The sequence below is a fragment of the Tauraco erythrolophus genome, chromosome 2 (genome assembly GCF_009769465.1).
Source record: "Tauraco erythrolophus isolate bTauEry1 chromosome 2, bTauEry1.pri, whole genome shotgun sequence".
NCBI classification, from domain to species: domain Eukaryota; kingdom Metazoa; phylum Chordata; class Aves; order Musophagiformes; family Musophagidae; genus Tauraco; species Tauraco erythrolophus.
This window is the reverse complement of record NC_141466.1, coordinates 73,276,793-73,297,070: the sequence shown is the minus strand read 5'-3', so window position 1 is coordinate 73,297,070 and position 20,278 is coordinate 73,276,793. Positions and strand designations below refer to the sequence as shown.

General features: G+C 49.0%; 1 protein-coding gene across 1 annotated transcript in view; it reads left to right on the top strand.

The window, feature by feature from the left end:
* LOC147529246 (protein phosphatase 1G-like) overlaps nt 1–15,781 on the top strand; it is a 40,105-nt gene extending 24,324 nt beyond the window's left edge. The window contains 4 exon segments of the mRNA XM_086625917.1: nt 13,401–13,865; nt 14,538–14,715; nt 15,026–15,128; nt 15,578–15,781. Of these exon segments, the coding sequence (XP_086482043.1) occupies nt 13,401–13,865; nt 14,538–14,715; nt 15,026–15,128; nt 15,578–15,781 (950 nt within the window).
* The last annotated feature ends 4,497 nt before the right edge of the window (nt 15,782–20,278 follow it).

Below are 20,278 nucleotides of genomic sequence, written 5' to 3'. Positions count from 1 at the left end.
AGTAACGAGATCAGGCTCTTCGCATCCCGGATTTAAGGCCATACTGAAGTATTTGACATCTGGTCTCTATTAATTAGTAATCCTGGAAAGGTAGGAGAGGCAAAAGCTGTAAAAAAGCTTAGTCTAAGCAGGCTTTGATTTTGCTGTGTGTGTGATGTGCTGAACACATGTACATTGTGCTGGACATATGTACATCAGAGTTTAAAAGCCAATTAGACTCTTCTTCCTTCCTCCATATTTTCTTCTTCGAAAATGAAATTTTAAACTACAAAAACGTTCTTCATGTAGGAGTTAAGTTTGTGTGAGCAAAGACTGAGCATTGCATTTTAAAAAATTAATGTGGCCTTGAAAAGGCTGCCCTAGCTGTGCTACATTATAGGCAGCGTGTTGTCCCGCCAACGCTATGGTCAGCTTATAGCAGACATCTGAGTTCGTGTCAACAGAACATCCCGGACCTTTGATATCTCTTAGACGGGCATCACCATTATCCTGCATCTTACATAGCTGCATACGGATGGCAGAGTGCTCACCACGGTGAAGTCCATACCAGTGCGTTTAAGCATGAATGGGGTCAGACAACAGTGTCTCAGTGCAGTTTCCAGATCAATTTAAGCTAACCCAAGGTTGTGCTCCTGCTCACCGGGGGCAGTTCTGTCTTCTCCTTTGCCCTGCTCACACCTTCCCTCGAAGAGCTGCACACCTGTGGGGCTTCGGGGTCTGACTGAAGATGTCCCTGTGTAAGAGTTTAGCTCTTGTGCTGCCTCTGACACCAGAGAGAGGGGTGGGAACACTTTTTTATCAGCAGTTTGGTTTTAGGTCGGCTTACGCTGATGGAGGAACCATGCCTTCAGGTCCCTCTGTCAATTAACTAATCTTATGACCTAAACTTTCTATTCAAGCACATTGCTTTCTTATAGCTAAGAAGTGTTCCTTGATTCAGTAACACTGCAAAGAAAATAAAGCACTGGGAATTCATTAAATCCACAGGAAAAAAAGAAATAACACCTTTAAAATCACCTGTACAGTGGCAGTATTTGAGGTACAAGAAAAATGCATTGCTGCGAAAGCAATATGTTCTTGCCATTCAGATTACTCTGAAGATCAAAACTTTTTCATAAAAACAGAAGTGAAAGCTGTGTGCCAGAGCAGTACCAGGGCAGCGTCAGTCCCCTGTGCTTGCAGACCTTTAGCTATTAATGAGGTACATGCTCAGTATGCGGCCAGCTGGACCTACCAGAACTGTAGATGCTTGAACTTGACCATGGCACCATTTGAATGTGAATGTCAAAACTACTTGCCCTAAGAGCAGGGCCTGTTTTAGAGAAACAGCTTTTTGTCTGTGCCGTATCAGGGGCTGCTGGAAGCTTGACCGTCCTGTTGGGTGAACTTTTTCTGAAGAGATGTGTGACTGTTGCCCATCTGTTGAAGGAGTGATGAGAAACCAAAACGCAACAGAACAGGCAAACCTCCTGGCACTCTGGTGAGGGCAGAGGTTGGAGCTTTTTGTTCTTTGGATGAATTCCCCTTTGACAAGCCTCCCCGTGCTTTCCCTCAGCATCTGGACAAGCCCTTCTTTGTGAAGGGACATGAATATGGAGAGACCTGCAGCGCACTCCTCTCTTCAGTCAGCTTCAAAGGAAAGTTTCAAAAGTCATTGTTTCCTGGTAACTTTCAACATCTGAATCGAGGCAGTGCTGGCTTTCCAAACAGTTTTAGCTGACTTTGATGACTTGGAGCAATTCAGTATTTGCACAATTAGAACAAATACTTCATGTGGACTACGTGGCTTAGCCAGCAAGAGTGTTGGTTTTGCTGACTGAATGTAATATGTGACTGTGTAGTTCACATTCAGATAAGATGGTCTTAAGACATTTCCTCAGCAGACAATAATCCATTACAAGAATAAGAACATCTGTTCAGGGCCCAGACCTGAAATAAATAGTAGGTTTAGAGACACATCTTTTGTCCAGCATTGTTTGGGTATTGGACATCTAAGAAACAGTTGACTCTTCAGGTCACAGCTGAGATTTTGGTGACAAAGAATGAGCATGTCTCTGCTACAGCTGACCACACAAAATCTTACCAGTGACTGCAGTTCTGTTCCTACTGCCAGTTTGCATTGCTGCGACAACACAGGCTTTTACAAAAATCAGCTCGCTTTAGACTCCTCGCAGTTACATTCCCTTGTTTTTGAACTTTGTGTGTGTGCACATGCTGCTGTTGATTCATCCTATTCATACAAGGGAAGCTCCCAACAGCTGGCCATCAAATTGTCATTTATTTATGGTTGTTACTCAAAAAAGCCCAAGTTTTTGAGAAACTATGACCGTATTTCATAAGCAATTATCTATCTTACTTTTTAAATTCTGCATTGCAACCTTCAGATAGAAATCTCCAAATACTTGTCAGATACTAAATAAAGGAGTCTCATAGAAGTTTCCAGGCAGCATACATTTTATTTTAATGTGTAAGTAGATGAGCCAAGTCACCGAAGAGCTACGTAACTTCACTGAATAATTTCACAAGAAGTTTGCTGCGCTGCAATCAACAACATCTTAAAAAGTGATTAGCGTGATTTTTCTCACTGCATGTTGTGTTTGCCTTCTATGCAAAGAGAGCTCCTCTGTCAGCAGCTTCACTTCACCTCAGCTTCTCCAAGAGCTCTGTACCTGTCCTCTCTCCATCTTGCAAGAAACAATTGCTGTGAAGGGTCATTTTCGTACTTTGTGTTGGGTCAGTTCTTGGCCAATTTCAAGGCTGCCTTCTTCTCTGGCTTCGCTGGCACCCTTACCTCCTAATGATAAATGATGCTTTTGAGGTCGTGTCTGGTTTTGAAGTTAGTTTTCGCTGATGAAGTCAGAGGGAGAGAGCACGCTCCTGGCTAAATTATAAAGAAGGAGAGTTTCTGTGGCGTGTCACTGGGCTTCGCACAAGGCCCTCCATGGGTGGTGGCATGCAGCCACTCCACGTGTTGGCTATGAGGTGCAGAGTTACTGCAACACTCACAGTCAGATATGAGTTTATTTCCCAGATGTTGTCACTGTTTTCTTAAACCCCAGGGCAGAGCTGGAAGTTGAAGTGATGGGCAGAATTAATAGTGCTCATAAAGGCCGATAACGAACCTGACTGGGAAAATCTCATCTGTACAGAGAACTTCCTGTGCGATTACTTAGGTTAAAAGAGGAAAGGTAGCTAGGCACTCTCTCACAAACTTAAATAATGAACTGGCAAAGTCAGAAAATTGCAAAGCAGCACTGAAAATGGAGAATGTGCTGTTCACACCAGTTCTTCTTTTCACCAACACTCCCTATTGCCAGCACAGAGCTTTGAAAGACTTTCTACCTTTTTGTTAATACCACTAAGAATAAGCAGAAAAGAGTTTGATCAACTTTCAAAGAAAAACCACTGTAAAAAAAGGTGCCACCTTCCAGCTTATAGGGAAACAGGCAGGTTCAGTATTAACTCAAACAGCTGAAATAAATGTTCCTGAATTCCAAAGCGGCTGTGGGCTGCAGGAACTGTGCCCTGCCTGCCTGTCCTGCAGGGAGCTGCAGCTGGAGCTGCTGCGAGGCAGAAGGCACTGCCCACCCATGGCCCCACATGTTTTACGGCAGATGAGCTTCAGCAGGAGAGGGAAAGCTTTTCCTAGCTTCTCATTACTCCTGGAGACAGCAAAGCCATCATGGTGACAGCAGGCAATGAATGGGAACTGAACCGAAGCTAGATGTGTTGGCAATATGCTGGTATTTTTAAAGCAATAATTACTTATTGTATGGAGTTCCCAAGGAGTGCGGTGGATTCACTGTCAGTGGGAATACTTAAGTCAAGCTTTGTAACCATTTGAAGGGTGGTTATGTCACAGCACAGGCAGAAGTGTTGTGGTTGAGGTGGGGATGCTGCTGACGTGCTCTGTGGAGGATCAGAAAGGCCCCAGACCTGGTGATAAGAATGACCCCAAGCTCTCTGTTATCTAATCCCAGGTGCCTTTCACAGCCACCACCCTCACTGCACTCCAATGTTCACTCGGTGTATCTGCACTAGAGAGTTCATGCTCTGTCTCCGTGGGAAGCTGGAAGTGTGGAGCTCCAACCGTCAGTGGATGTCAGAAAAAGAGCAATTTCAGTTGTACCTGTGGTAGTCAGCCAAACAATGATGTTTTCCTTAAAATCCCAAGTATGTAAATTCAGACTGAACAAAACAAAGCCCCTGACTCTTATTTAGGCACAAAGCTTCCTGTTAAATCCAGTTAAACCAGAAAATCAGAAACTAAATATTCGAAACTGCGTTACCTATCGCCTTCAGTAAAATTCTGGAAGTCAGCCAAAACCAGAAGAGTGTTTTCTTGTTTGTGTACAAGATGTTTTATTTTGAAAAATTGCCAAAAATATATTTGAGACCCAGATTAGAGTCTTATCTCAAAAGTGCTATAAAACATTTCTGTTAGTCTTGCTTTTGCTGCGACACTGAAGTGTCCTGTGTGACACAGATTTGGATGGTTTCAGGAATTCTCCCCCCAACAGCCTCCTTTATAGCAGACTTTGTCAGGCAGATTTCTAAGTAATAACCTTCATGAAGCCCAGACTAGGATCTGCTGTTTGGTTTGTTCGGGTTTTGTAATTATTGTTTGTCAACAAAAGAACTGCAAAATAAAAATCAGAATGTAAAAGTGAGTCCAGGTAAGCTAAGGCAGAGACCTTCACGGTTTCCAACCGGGAGACAGACCCTGTCCAATGCCACACGTACCCCACCACTCCTTACTCAGCAGTGGATACATTAAGCAACTGATTAGTGCTGCTCTGAAGTTTCTCTGACGAAAGCCCTGCCCTGCACAAAATTGCAGCTGGTGCTACATGGCCGATATGAGGTGCTGAGCACCTTGGCTTTCTTTAGCTTGGGTAAGAACTTGCACTTGCAGATCTGGAGGAACAGGCTCTCTGAAGAGGTCAAGCCACAAGTTGGCAGAGATGAGACCTGTCATTTATCTTTGCTGGAAAAGCTCCTTTGCGCAGCAGGGGAAGCAGGAACAGCCTCTAGCGTAAGTAAAACCATCCTCACAGAGTTCGAACAATTGTTGTCATCTGTATCTGGAAGACACTCCAAGGAAGTAAAATACTGCTACAATAAGAGGGCCATGGAATTTACTTAGCTGTTAAGGTAATCGCAAAAGAGAAGAATATTCATTCCTACTCCAGCTCCATTTCTCAGGCAGTTTTACAATCACCTTCTGCAGGGAATATTGGAGCAGTGATTCATCGTTAAGGGCAGTCCAATCCCATCCCATCTCCAGGCCAGAACATTAGATTTCCCAAATGTCACAGTTTATAAAATAGAGTCAGTGACGAGGCTCTGTTTTTTCACAGAATCACAGAATGTTAGGGATTGGAAGGGACCTCAAAGGATCATCTTTAGTCCAATCCCCCTGCCAGAGCAGGACCACCTAGATCAGATCACACAAGAACGCATCCAGGTGGATTTTGAACATCTCCAGAGAAGGAGATCCACAACCTCTCTGAGCAGCCTGTTCCAGTGCTCTGTTACCCTTACTGTGAAGAAGTTCTTTCTCATGTTTAAGCGGAACCTCCTATGTTCCAGCTTATACCCATTTCCCCTTGTCCTATCATTGAATGCCACTGAGAACAGCCTGGCTCCATCCTCATGACAGTCACCCTTTACATATTTATAAACATTAATGAGGTCCCCCCTCAGTCTCCTCCTCTCCAAGCTAAAGAGACCCAGCTCCCTCAGCCTTTCCTCATAAGGGAGATGCTCCACTCCCTTAATCATCTTTGTGGCCCTGCATTGGACTCTCTCAAGTAGTTCCTTGTCCTTCTTGAACTGAGGGGCCCAGAACTGGACACAATATTCCAGATGCGGCCTCACCAGGGCAGAGTAGAGGGGGAGAACCTCTCTAACCACATCCCTTCTAATACACCCCAGGATGCCATTGGCCTTCTTGGCCACAAGGGCACATTGCTGGCTCATGGTCATCCTGCTGTCCACCAGGACCCCCAGGTCCCTTTCCCCTGTGCTGTTCCCCAACAGTTCAGTCCCCAACTTGTACTGGTACATGGAGTTGTTCTTACCCAAATGCAAGACTCTATACTTGTCTTTGTTGTATTTCATTAAATTTCTCCCTGCCCAACTCTCCAGCCTGTCCAGGTCTCTCTGAATGGCAGCACAGCCTTCAGGTGTGTCAGCCATTCCTCCCAGTTTAGTGTCATCAGCAAACTTGCTGACCGTGCACTCTATTCCCTCATCCACGTCATTGATGAATATGTTGAACAATACTGGTCCCAGTACCGACCCTTGAGGGACTCCACTGGATACAGGCCTCCAACTGGACTCTGTCCCATTGACCACTACTTTCTGGCTTCTATCCTTCAGCCAGTTCGCAATCCACCTCACTACCCGATCATCCGGACCACACTTCCTCAGTTTAGCTGTGAGGATGCCGTGGGAGACTGTGTCAAATGCTTTACTGAAGCACTGCTCTACCATCATCCACCGACTGGGTGATGTCCTCACAAAAGGCTATCAGGTTTGTCAAGCACGACTTCCCCTTAGTGAAGCCATGTTGACTGCCCCTAATGACCCTCTTATCCTTGATACGCCTAGACACAGCACCAAGGATAAGTATCTTTCCGGGGATGGAGGTGAGGCTGACTGGTCCATAGTTACCTGGGTCTTCCTTCTTGCCCTTTTTGAAGACCAGAGTGACATTTGCTTTCCTCCAGTCCTCAGGCACCTCTCCCATTCCCCATAATTTAACAAAGATGATGGAGAGCGGCCCGGCAATGACATCCACCAGCTCCCTCAGCACCCGTGGGTACAACCCATCAGGACCCATGGATTTATGGATGGCCAGGTTGCTTAACTGGTCCCTAACCAAGTCCTCATCAGACAGGGTAGACTCCTCCTCTATCCTGACTTTCTCAGGAGCCTCAGGGTTCCAGGGCTCATCAGGATAGGCTCCAGCAGTATAGACTGAGGCAAAGAAGGCATTCAGTAACTCTGATTTCTTATTATCCTCTGTCACCAGGGCACCCTCCTAATTCACCAGTGGGCCTAAATTGCCTCTAGTGTTAGTTTTATCTGCAATGTATTTGAAGAAGCCCTTTCTGTTGTCCTTGACCTTTCTTGCAAGGTTTAATTCCAAGGAGATCTTAGCTTTCCTAGTTGCCTCCCTACATCCTCTGACAGCAGACCTATATTCCTGCCAAGTGGCCTGCCCCTCCTTCCATGATCTGTACACTCTCTTTTTCCACTTGAGTTTGCCCAACAGTTCCCCATTTAACCATGCAGGTCTCTTGGTACCCTTTCTTGACTTCCTACCTGTTGGGATGCACAGGTCTTGAGCTTGGAAGAAGAGGTCCTTGAAGGCTAACCAACTATCTTGGGCCCCTTTACCTGCTAGTACTCTGTCCCATGAGATTTCTCCTAGCAGTTTTGTGCTGTCATTGTTCTTTTCTGTGTTTGTTTTTAAGATTTTCCAACCCAGATACAGGGATATTTTTTTCTCTTTATTCATAGGCATAAATTCAGGAGCTTCAGGAGCACTAAGCAACATATATTAGGTGATGAATCAATGCAGTCTTGGAAAGCCTCATGTGTCATAGCAGAGGCAATCAATAGGAGAATCTGTACCTGTAGTTCTGTAATGAATTGCTTTCCAGGTCCTGAGTCCTTCTTGTATGTAACCACTTCGTTATGTCTTCCCGTAATAGTACAGGGTATGTGCCTACACTGTCTCATAGGCTGTATTTGTGCTAAAAATTACAGACTGAATGCGGGTAATTCAATGGCCTCTTGAAGTCCATGGCAAGATTTGCACAAACTTCTGTGGGACCAAGGCTTGGTGCAGGATGGTGAATATATATCAGCGCACAGCAGAAACACAAATTACTATGCAGAAAATCATGGTTCTTTGCCACATATGGAAACTCGTCTGCATCATGATGACATCCCCATGTAACTGAACTTGCTGTGAGCCAGTGTAGACATAGAAATTCAAGGGAGAAAAGAGAGTCCTGGATGATGAAGATATCCATATCATGTGAGTCTGTTCAGTAATGTAGCAGGTCATTTCCCCGATTAGCCCTAAATGTTCAGGGCTAGCAACAACTGAATCCCACAGAGACAAGAAGCAAGCACAGAAACTCAGAATGGCACAATGCATTTTTCTGGAATAATTGTTTTTCTAATCTTTCAAAATCCAAAAATGAAAATTCATATCCCATCTTAAATAAGTTTCCAGTTGTTCCAGGGGCACACTAGGCTTGGAGACCAAACAACAGCTCTCTTGTCCCTAAGATTTCTGGTCTTTCTTTAGTCAAGAACAATGAAAGATACTAGAAACACATAAAGACCAGTTGAAACAGGAAGCCTCTTCAGCAGCAGTAGCACTTCAAATGATAAATGACTCCACTGGCATTTGGAAAGGCAACTTCAAAGTTAGTGACGTGTTTACCTGGCTCGATCCGCTGTAGTTCCTTCCTCCCATCCTTGCTGTGTTTCTATTTGTGAGCAGGAAGGGTAAAACCATGCCCTGAGTCATGGTCATGCAACAATGTTGAAGTCAATGACCAGTTTCGCTTCATTAAAACCGTAATGAGCGTTGCTGGTCCTGGAAATGTTGGTGACTGCCTTGTGGCAAAGCTGTGTACATCCTTTCAGGGCGACTGGCCACAGCAGAGCCAGCGTGAGTGTGTGGCCACCTTTGATCTTTTGACCACAGTCTTAGCAAAATAACTGCCATGTTCCAGGGTAAATCAAGGAGGAACCTCTGAAGTCAGGGCTCTAGCAGCACAGCAAAGTGTTCTGATGTAGACAGCTACCAACCTGCTGCAGCTGGGGAGCATGATTCATACAACTTTCAAATGCGGATGAATAGGGCCTTGTAATAAGGATTCACTTCAGTCTTAGGCTTTTCAAATTATTAAACTATATAGAAAATGCAGATTCTTTGTTGTTCCCTTTGCTACTACGTGCCCACAAAATCACAGAATCACAGAATGTTAGGGATTGGAAGGGACCTCAAAGAATCATCTAGTCCAATCCCCCTACCGGAGCAGGACCACCTAGATCAGATCACACAAGAACGCGTGCAGGTGGGTTTTGAACATCTCCAGAGAAGGACACTCCACAACCTCTCTGGGCAGCCTGTTCCAGTGTTCTGTTACCCTTACTGAGAAGAAGTTCTTCCTCATGTTTAAGTGGAACCTCCTATGTTCCAGCTTATATCCGTTTCCCCTTGTCCTATCATTGGATGCCAGTGAGAAGAGCCTGGCTCCATCCTCATGACAGTCGCCCAGTTACATATAATTCCAGTCAGCCTAACTGTTTTCATCTGTCTTCTTAAAAAATTCAGGTTGTTAGGACCCATTTCGTATTTATTTCAGAACATCTTTTTAATATCGTGCATGCTTCAAGTATGCTTTTCAACTGCAGCTTTATGTTCTTATGGGCGAGAACTGTCACCTAGGTGGGTTTAAGAGCAGTACTTCGCCACGTTTGTCACTTTGTATCCACAAGGTCTTTCCAGGGCAGTTTGTGCAGCCCCAGACAGGAGCAGGGTGGTGGAGGGTATACTCCTTTCCCAACTGGAGCACTTGCCACTGCTTCTGCTGCGGTCCGTGGGCCGGGGAAGCAGGTCCACCCCTCCAGGCCCAGGAGCAAGCAGCACATCCTGATGGGCTTGCCAAGAGTTAAAGGGCTGAAGCAGAACCCGAGAACTGGGTCGTTGTCACTGCAGACTCCAGATGGGAGGGATCTTTGGCAGCATTCCTGGGTCTCTGCGAGAAGGCGAAGGGAGCCAATTACTAGCTAAATGAAATTATATATTCAGTCGAAGTTCAGACAAGATGGAGTAACTGATTGCATTCCTTGGGAGACTTGAATAAAAACACCTCTCAAAAGAGCTCTTACTCCAAAGCGAGGGCTGTTTGCCCAAGTACATTTTCCTTCTGGCCGATGTAAATCTAGCGCCTTTTTTTGTCCCCGTGCACCGTTAAATATTCTCATCCTTTCAGAATCAAAGTGACTTCAGACTTGTTTGCTTTCCCTTTACTTTTTCCTGGCTCGCTTTCCCGTGTTCGCAGAGTGGCCCAGGGTGTCCAGCGCCACTTCCAAGCGGGTCGTTCCCCCGAATCCCTGCTAGCAGGGCTCCCGCTCCCCTCCGGCCCCTGCCGCGGGTGGCCCACGCACCGCCGGGGACCGGCCGGGCGAGCACCGCGGCCCGGGGAAACATTCCGGCAACCGGCGGCAGTTTTTCCCCTCATCTACCACGGGAGGGAGCCCTTGGCCAGCCCACCGCCGCTGCCGCCGCCCGGGACCGGGACCGGGACCGGGACCGGGACCGGGACCGGGTCGAGGCTTCCCACGCCAGTGTAACCGAGGCGCTTGCGGGCTGAAGCGGTTGTTCTCGGTCGTTTCTGTCCGTCCCCGCAGAACTGTGCTTTCCCACTCGAAACTATTTCAAATAAAAGAGGAAAACACGATCGGAGGGATTGGGGGGGTTTTGAAGCGTTTTTGTACTTCAGAGGCTGGGGCGCACACAGGCAGGTTTGCTGCTTTCATCCTCCAGCCCGATCACCCCTTTCTCCTACTATTTGACGAAGCCTTTCACGCAGCAACAGGGAGGTTAAAAAAAAAAAAAAAAAAAAAAAAAAGAAGAAGAAGAAATAAACAGAAAAACATCATTTCGAGTCCAATCCTATATTTTACAGCCCATTCTATCATTATTTCCATGGGAAATGACATATTCTCCTGCAATGACCATTATCAGTTTTATTGCAGAAATTTTCTGCATTCCTCAGGATTCAGCTGCAGTTGAGCCCATCCGCAGGCTGCCCAGAGGAAAGCAAACACCTGCACATGGCTCTGCACACTGGAGCTGGGGCTGGGGATCAGCAGCTAACTAAGAGATTAGTTTTCATGTCCGGGCACTAGGGCGTTCACAGCACTTGCTACTCGAACCAGCCTCTGTGGCTGGGCCTAGAGGAGTGTCTCAATGCAGAGGTCAAGCCAAAAAGCAGGTAAACTAGCCCCCACCTTGTCGTGGCCATACCTGGGAGCCCTGTCAGCTGGCTTCAATCTCTGTCTCTGCTTCAGCAGTCAAACCCAACATGGGAGCTCACTGGTGCGAGCAGAGCAACAAAGATGCTTTCTAGCAGGACGGCTTAGCCCAAGCAGAGCTGTGCGTGAACCTGGCTGCTACTGTTTCCTTTGCCTCGGAGTAGCACAGTCAGAACTGACTTGGCATCATGCTGTGCAGATGTAGCTTGATGGAAGAGCCTGTGTTGACCAGATCTTCATATGGCAAGAAACTGAAATGTAGTGAAACAGAAATGTAGTGAAACTGATATGTACCTGGCCAGTAAAGAGTGGAAATGACCTTTGAGGTGATTTATAAAGGAAGACTGAAAAGGGATGTGAAGCCAAATCCTTCACCCATCAGCTGAGATGCCACAAAATTATGCAGTGCTTGCAGAGCACACAAATGCTTTTGAGAGACATCTTTCATCACACAAACGCATTTGAGAATGAACAAAAGATGTTCCCTAAAGCGAGGGCTGTTGGCGTGTGTAGAGAACTTTTATTGTCTCCTTGCTGTCTGTGTGAAGAGTCCGAGGTGGAGAGCTGGGGGGAGAGTTACCGTACACAGTTGTTTGCACTGGAAAATGGAAAAGCAACTTGTTCAAAAGAGAAACTGCATCTCCACACAGCTTGAGGGACTTCATGCTTGGAGAAATAGAAGTCAGTGTGAATACTCAAACTGAGAAGGCTGTAAGGGGAGAAGTGAAAGAAAGTGCTGCAGTCAGGTAGAGACTGAGGAATATAGGTTCCTGGCATACTGGTTAACAACTGTCTGTTTTCAGGCAAGACTCAATCCGAAGATGGATTGAAATAACAGACCATCCAATTCGATTGTAGCAGGAGATGAGAGACACAGAAAAGCAGACAAGGAGATCTATTATAGCTCAGCCAGTGTAGAAGAAAATACTGAGACCTCCTTCATCAGGTGGGATGTTTCTTGTCCCAGATAGAAAGCCTCTACCTCTGGCATTAAACCTGAAAGATCCAGAAACACCCAGCTGCTGAAGTCAAAGCAGCTAAGCTGAGGTTAAAGAGCTAGCAGAGATGCTCAATTGGAGCAGAGGTGGCAGCCAGGGTAGTAATACTCATACACTTGGGCAGATTTGCCTTTTCTTCCATTTAATCAGTGACTCTGTCTGCTTCGTTTTATGTTGCTCAGCAGCTGTAGCACTGAATTTCCATGCCGGGCAGCTGAGGAGCAAGAAATACAGTGGACTCCTTCATGCCTTAGCAGGAGCAAGACCTTACCCTGTCATGTGTTCCTTCCTCTCTGCCATCTTTAACACACTTCCTCTCTTTCCAGCTTAATGTACCATCTTCTTTTGCCATGCTCCTCTTCCTCTTCTTTATACTTGATCCCAATATTTAAAGCATCTTGAATTTAAATTGCCCTTCCACTCTCTCTAGAAACAGCTTTTCTCAGTCCCCTCATTTGTGGGCCTGTGGGTCAACTCCAAGGAGGACTCAAGATGAACTCTTTGGTTGCTTTCCATGGCTCTTGTACAGTAAGGAAGCATTCAGTATACACGTGTATTGTGCTCAGTGTAAAAAAAAGGTCTCTTTCATCAGAAGCCAGCTCCGTGGCTTTTATTGTATGGCGTAGCGGAGGGATGGATGCAAGCAGATAGATGTGAAAGCAGGTTCCATGGATTTTCAGCTGTGAAAATATATCAGCCATCTCCCCCGAGCCCAGGAAGACTGAGTACAGCTGTGGAGCGAGTTCTCTTCATGCGGGTGAAACCCCTCGACAGATACTGTGTGCGCTGCCTAAAGCTGTTCTGTCATCTGTTTGTAAGGGTCCGAATTACAGCAGGGTTGGATCCCTGCAGTGCTTAAGGCCCGTGGAGCAACTGCTATAACAAAAAACTTCTTGTTCCGGATTGCAGTATTAATGAACAAATCTGCACATGAAAGTGGTCTGCCTGCTTCCCCCACAGCTGCAGATGAGCCTGCACTCAGAAACATGAGGCTCTTTATCACAAACGCTACGTCTGATTTAAAGTTCTGTGCTGCCTACCAGCCCAGCAGATAGCGTCAGAGGCTGAGGCACAGGGTACCTTGCAGACTGCAGCATCAAGCCCTTCCCCTGCCGTTTGCACATTGTTCATTTGCAGCGCTGGAAGCTGCGGGATGGCACAGGTCTGGCTGCATCTGTCTGTGCCGGCTGGTGATCAGCCTGCTGAGCGCTGCTGAAACCCAGCTGCAAGAGCACCTTCCAGCCAGGGCAGCTCACTGCTGAGCCCCGTGTGTGGTGATGTGTCCTGCTTTCTGACCCTCTTTGTCCTCACCCCCCTTTCCATTTTTAGTGGATAGTGAGGAAGCTGCTCCTCTGCATGAAGAAGCCACAATGACCATTGAGGAGCGTCTCACACATTATAGACAAAACTGCACCAAGAACCTCAAAACCAAGTCTTTAGCTCCAGTTGGGGAGAGCGCTGCGGAGGAGACAGGCAAGCAGCATGATGGGGAGTCAAATATGAATGGAGAGGCTGATCCAGGGAAGCTTACTGACCACAAGGAGAGGAAGAATGGGAAGCCAGATGAAGAAATCTCGGGTATTTCCTCCACCTCAGACAAAGTCAGCACTGGAGGCAACAGCCCTGCTCTGCAGAAGCCTGAACTAGGCAAAGGTGATGAGGCCGTCACCTCTTCTGCTGGGGAGGCCGGGTCCTCCTGCTCCTCTACGGGAAAGCCCCAGTGCACAACCAAATCCAAATTTTTTGAGGACAATGAGAATGAGTTGGATGAGGTTGAGGAAGAGGAGGAAGACAGTAAGGTGGGAAACAGCACTGGGACAGAGTGGCCTTCTGGCTGGGCAGAATGCGTTGCTTACTGTGGTACTTGAGCTATGAGCCTCTGGCTCATCCTAGGTGTGTTCTAGGAGTAGCTTTTTCAAGCTGATACTTTTAAGACCATCTCATGGGAGTGTCATGGATTGTTTAGATAACCCTGAAGGGAATATACCCTCATCTGTGCAGCGGCCATAACAGATAGCCCCTGGTCTTGCTGCATGCACCATCCCTCCATTTGCTGTGTTAGATGAAACTTAGCTGCTCTGATTGTAGACATTATATGAGGGGGAAACGTACCAGGTCATCTCACTCTTCTGGGGCGAAATTATCATCTGTCCCCAGGACGGAGGGACCAGCTGTCTGGGGAGGGCAGCCGGTGTTGTCTGATGCCATGTGCTGTTGGCCCGGTGTTGCCTCAGAAATTGGGGAGGTGGCACTGTGGGGTGAAGAGACTCTGAACTATCAAAGGAACTCTTTCTTGTTGTTTAGTAACAGCACGTTGGGCTTGCCAAAGCTGATGCCTTGGATACATGGCAGATTTCTCTGTCTGATGCACCCATAGCCTGATCTGCTCTGGCTGTGGGAGCACTTGCTCTGATTCCGCTGGGGTTGCCCTTTGGCAGGGCAGTGTTTCTCACTGTTTGGGGGCAGGCAGCATTGCCAGGGTCCAGCAAAAATCGATCCTCCTCTCCACCACAGGTGATCACTTTTACAAGCGGAACAAGAATCTGCCTCCAGAAGAACAGAAGATCTCTACCTTGCTTGACATCAAAGTGCTGACAATAAATGACAACCACGACTTCATGGTCATTGACTGTGTTTGAATCTGGTGAGTAATGAGGGAGAAGTTGTGCCTCTTGGGCATCACTACTCTGGTCTTTCTCTGGAGCTGGGCTTCAGGAAGGCCCAAGGGCCCTGGGTGCTCATCAGCCCTTTTTCCCCCGTGGCCTCAGAGAGTTAAGTTGGACCCCTGGGAGCCGTTCTCAGCTGGAGGGACATCAGAGTGCACTGAGCTCTGAACCCTCCTGTTCCTTATTGCACAGCCGTGTTCCCATCAGCTCCCTGACACAGTGGGGTTCTCAGGACGCTATGGCATGACTGCTCCCTTTGCTTGCCCTTTTGACCTCTCCACTCTGCAGGAATGTGATGAGCAGCCAAGAAGTGGTGGATTTCATCCAGCCCAAGATCACCCAAGAGGATGAGAATGGAGTCCTGAGGCCACTCTCCTCCATTGTAGAAGAGGTAAGGCCCGGAGCTTCACTATCCCTTCAGCACTCAGTGTTTCTGCATCCCAGCCTGGTGCCTGACTCTGCCCTTCCTCTCCATCAGACTGGTTTGTTCAGCACTTGGGGTGTCTGGTAGTCCTGGGGCAGCAGTGCTGGCTGGAACAGGAGCAGAGACGCCTCTGAACTGGGACCCAGCTGATGTGGCACCCTGACCAGTGCTTCTGATCTCTAGGTTGCTGTCAAGCCGAAGGAGTTTCTGTCCACTTTCAGAAAGCCAGGGCTGCTGAGGCTGTTTCTGTCCCGTGTCTGGTTGGGAAGAGCATTGGAGCCCAGCTCTCACCGTTCTGGCCTGGCAGCCCCAAAGCCACTGGCAGTTGCTGGAACGGGCCCAATGTCTCAGGTTATTCGTAGTGCTGTGTCCGTGCTCTCTGCTAACCTGTCCTGTCCTGTTCTGTCCCTTCTCAGCTGCTGGATCAGTGTTTGGCTCCAGACACCTCAGGGGATGGCACCAGCTGCGATAACATGACCTGCATCATTATCAGTTTCAAACCCCGTAACACACACCCACCTGCTGAAAGTGGGAAGCGGGAACTGGAGGACGTGGCAGCACCGTTGGCACCAGCAGAAGAGAACGGCGGTGGTAACAAGAAGAAGGCCAAGCTGGAATAGCAGACCCCGCACAGGGATTTTGCCGTGCGCTCACCAGACTCGTTTCTTAGATACGCTGAACTCAAGATTCCAAAGTCTTGTCCTTTTTTTAGCCTTAGCAGAGGCCTTGTTTGTCCGTGTCCTGGTTGGGGGGTGGGGGGGTGGGTCTGGTTAGCGAGGGCATGTCGCACCGTTCATCTGTCACCATTCCAAAGAGGGAGTCGAGGGCAGAGCTGCATGTGGGAGCAGCCGCCAGCCACAGCGCGGGAGCCGGCCGCAGCCTGTGAGGACAGAGCCCTGTGGTTAGAAGGATGTCCCCTCATTGTCGCAATGTGGTTGTTGCCATTTCTGTGCCTGGGAATTTCTCTTCAGAGGGAAGAACTTTTTCACTGTTGAGGTTTTTTTAATCTGCACCCCATTATTTAAGGCCCTTTCTGTTTTTATTTGTGAAACAATCTGGCTGTGGTGCTGCTGCCACACCTCATTCTGTTGTACACTTTCGATGGATACTTTTTTCAAACTAAAAGCCCAGAAAACCTAGCTGTACTTTTGGTCCTTGGTTCTTTCCTGGAGGTGGGGGGTGCGGAAGGTGGGATGGAGAGGAGAACGTCTGTCCCTGGTGTCTCAGGGTGCTGTAGGGGTGCATCTGCAGCTCACAAGAAGCAGCTGGCTTCTGCTGCAGAGCACCAGCCCGAGCTGCAGTGTCTGGGCCCACTGCCTCTCCGTTACCCTGAGATGGCTGCACTGAGGACAGTCTGTGGCACACAGAGCAGCAGACAAGTCTCTGGAGAGAGTTTGTGTCTGTGGAAGGGACAGGGGTACCAGTCACCCTCCCGAGCCAACTTGCCCACAGCGTGCACCCCATCCAGCTGCACGCTCTCTTCGAGGTGTGACAAGAGGCAGCTCCCACCTGGTGTGCTGGATGGCGTAAAGCTTGTGCAATGGGCGTTGACACTGCAGTTGCTCCCACGGGAGTGAAGTTGCTGGGCTGTAAACCACTGATGGACACTGCTGCTCCCTGATGCTGTGCCCCTGTGCCTTCTCCCTGGCACGGCTCAGGAGCACAGCGAAGCGCAGATGAGGTTTGCAGGCCAGGTCACCAGCATGGCTTCCTCCGGCTGCTCTGGGGCTCCTGTCCCAGGTCAGTGCCTTTGGCGATGCCTTACACTGCAAGTCTTTCTCTTCGAAGGTGAGGTCCACCCTCCTGGTCCTGGCCTGTTGTCTCAGCTCCTGCAGCTCAGTCAGCCCATGCCACACCTGCCTGGATGAGCGCACTTCGTGTCATCCTGGAGCCCTTCCCTGGTGGCCCTGAGATTCTGCCCCTCTGTCTGTTGGCTCTCAGGGGTGACGTGTCCTGCCCCAAACTGTTTTGGTCCCGGGATCATCCAGGCTGGGCTCTGGCGGCCCTGCTCAGGGTTGGGACTTGGAGCCACAGACACCCACAGGTGCTGCAGTCAGACGCGCTGCTTGGCTGTTTCAGTGCTCGGGAACTTTCTGGATGAGCTGATGTGTTCCCCTGGAACAGTGCTGCCTGACCAAAGCACCCAAGGAGAGGATTTTTTTCCTCTGCAAAAGTGGGTTTCTTCTCAGGGCATCTTTTGTTTGCCACCCAGTGGGTTTGTCTCAGGACAGCTCTGGCCAAGGGGCAGCTCAGGCAGAACCTGGTGCTGCCTCCCAGCTATGAATGTGCTGGGCGAGTCACCCTCACGTTTTGAATACACAGACTGAATCGTCACAGGAATGAGCAGAGTTATTTTCTCCAGTCCTTAAAACCATTTGTTACTTCTGGAGTCCCTCTAGTTTCCACATGTCTTTTTTAGAGTGGGGACAGTAGCGATGCTTGTGGAGTCTCGCGCAGAAGGGTGAATCCCGGCTCCGGACAGAGACCTGGAGCTGCAGTGCCCCCGGAGGCTGAGCCCAGAGGCAGCTTCACTCAGTGGAATTAAAAACACTTTGATTTGTCGTGTGCCTGCTGTCTTGTTCCTGCTGCAAGGCACCAGTCCCGAGAGGGTTTGGTTTTAAACTTTCTTCCTGGTCGTAAAGAAAGCTTTTGATACAGGAGTTCGCACCAGGCCCTGTGGAGTCCTCCGAAGTGACTCTGGTCAGTGGTGATGGCGCATTTACTATGTGCTCTACTGATGTTTTATCACACCAGGTTTTTAATCGAAATGCTTTGCGGTACGTCGTGTGCCATATCAAAGGCCCTTATATCTACAGTTGCTTTAATGAGCTGCAGCAGCGAGTCAAAGAACAGAAGCGGGAGTTTTGTGGAGGCTGCCCGGCAGGTTGTGTGATGACAGCTTATCTCCACAGATGCAAAGGAGCCAAGAGGCTGTGCCGGGGGGTTCCTGGTGACCTCTCCGGAGCTAGCGGGGGCCCTGATGGACGGTCAGATCCAGAGCTGCCTGAGGTCCACAGGGGTCCGTGGGAGATAACCCTTGGCAGTGACAGGGGCTGCTGCCCACAGACTCACTGCAGGATGCTGGGGCAGGGGACACATGGGGCAGTCAGGCTGGTTGGGGGGGAAGGAACAAACAGGCATAAAAGGGGTCTGTTGTGTGTGGGGAAAAAACAACGGATCACCACAAAGTGATCTTCTTCTCCAGCTGTTTTCCTGGGCGTGTGGGCTCCTTCTACTGCAGGGGGTAGCGGGTCTGAGAGCCAACAAAGGAAAAGACCAGCGTGTTGGGGAGGAACACATAGCCCAATGCGTACTCGCCAGCAAACATCACGCCTCACTCGCTGGTGAGCAGCTGCAGAGGTTTGGGAGATGGGTTGTGGTGTGGCCTGGGACAGGCGGTGGAGAGACCACAGATCTGGCAGTTGGATACTGTCGTGGGTTAGGTTGAACCACCCCACACACACACAGCCGGTCACTACCCCTCCCCCACCCCCAGGAATGAGGGAGAGAATTAAAGGATAAACGTGAAACCCGTGGGTTGAGATAAGAGTGATTTAATACAGATGATTTAATACAATGTAGGTGCTCACCACTCCCTCGTATGCGAAGCCCGTCTCGTCCCGAAAACTGCAAATCCCGGACGAACGCGAGGCCCCGAAATAGAGAGGGGCAGAGAGGGAGAGATAGTACTCCGAGAGTGGGAGTACTGGGAGAGAGAGAGAAGAAAGGAAAAAAAGAAAAGCAATAGAGCGAAAAAAAACCACAGCAAGCGCAAAAGAGCAAAAGCGGCAAAAGCGCAAAAGCCAAAGCGCAAAAGCCCTTCTTCCCATCTGACCCTCGCTTTTATACTGGGCATGACGCTGCATGATATGGAATACTAATTGGCCAGTTTGGCCCTCAGTCTTAAGTTCCACACAAATCACAAGGGGAATCGTGTCCCCCTTGTCCCATCTATGCTCCCCCCTTATCCCGCCGTGCTTCTGCACTCCGGCACACTGAAAAGTCCTTGGCAGCTTGTTATCAGTGTTCTTCTCAGAGTGAGCCTCTGAGTAAAACCAAAACATGGAGCTTTTCTAGCTGTTAAAAAAAAACAAACCCCTCTGTCCCAGCTAAAACTAGGACAGATACTGAGGGCAAGAGGAAGCCCGGGCCGAGGAGGGGTGCGACAGGCTCAGCTGCAGACACAGGCGGCACAGAGAAACCACCGCAGGAGCTGTCATCTGGCAACAACCTGACCCAGCTACGCCCAGGTCAGCAGGAGAGAAGCACCAGCCCCTCTAAGGCCAATGCCTAAAAGTCCAGAAGGACAAAGCAGTACGAGAGCAGGTAGGGGGCCCCAAATCACAGTTCCCCCCCACCCCTCCCAGGGCTGTCCCAGGAGAACAATCACCTTCCTGGTCCGGGCACGAAACTCATGACCGGCCTCACCAGGAGCTCTCCAGGTCACCTGGTGGGCACAGAAGGGCAGCTGCCTGGGGGTGTAGGACACATTACGGGATGCAGGGAGAGAGCATTTGGGAATAGGACAGGATTTATTATGGGGTGTTCAGGGGAGAAGCCAAAGGCAGGAAAAGGGAAGGATTTAGGAAATTGGGGAGGAACAAGTGTGGGAAATACAGGGATAAGGGAATAAAAGGGTCTATTTGCATGTAGGCAGGGACAAGGCAGTACACCACTGGCCATGCCCTGAGCCTGACCACCACAGTCTGTCCCGTCACCTTATTAAAATCCACCTTCAACTACTTCGTTTCCTCAGGTGGGCACCAGGTGATGGGTCTCGGGAGCAGGGAGAGAGCAGGTCTGCAAGGGCAGCTGTGAGTGCGGCAGCACAGAGCACTGGCTGAGGGTGGCTGTGGGGCAATGGCACAGGCATCGCCCACCACCCCCATCAGTGCCAGTCCCTGCAGCTGTGCTGTAAGGTGCTGCTGGACTCTGCTAAGTCCACAGCAAAAGTTAAGCAGCAAAATGTTCAGAAGGAGCTTTTTCTTCCAAGGATGCTGCAGGGGAGTCAGACAAGTCGTAGGCAGGATCCCACCTGTCTGAGACTGCACAGCCTGGAGGGCTCAGGGTCCCCACCTCCAGCTGCTGACCTGGCTGCAGGATGGATCCCTGGTGGG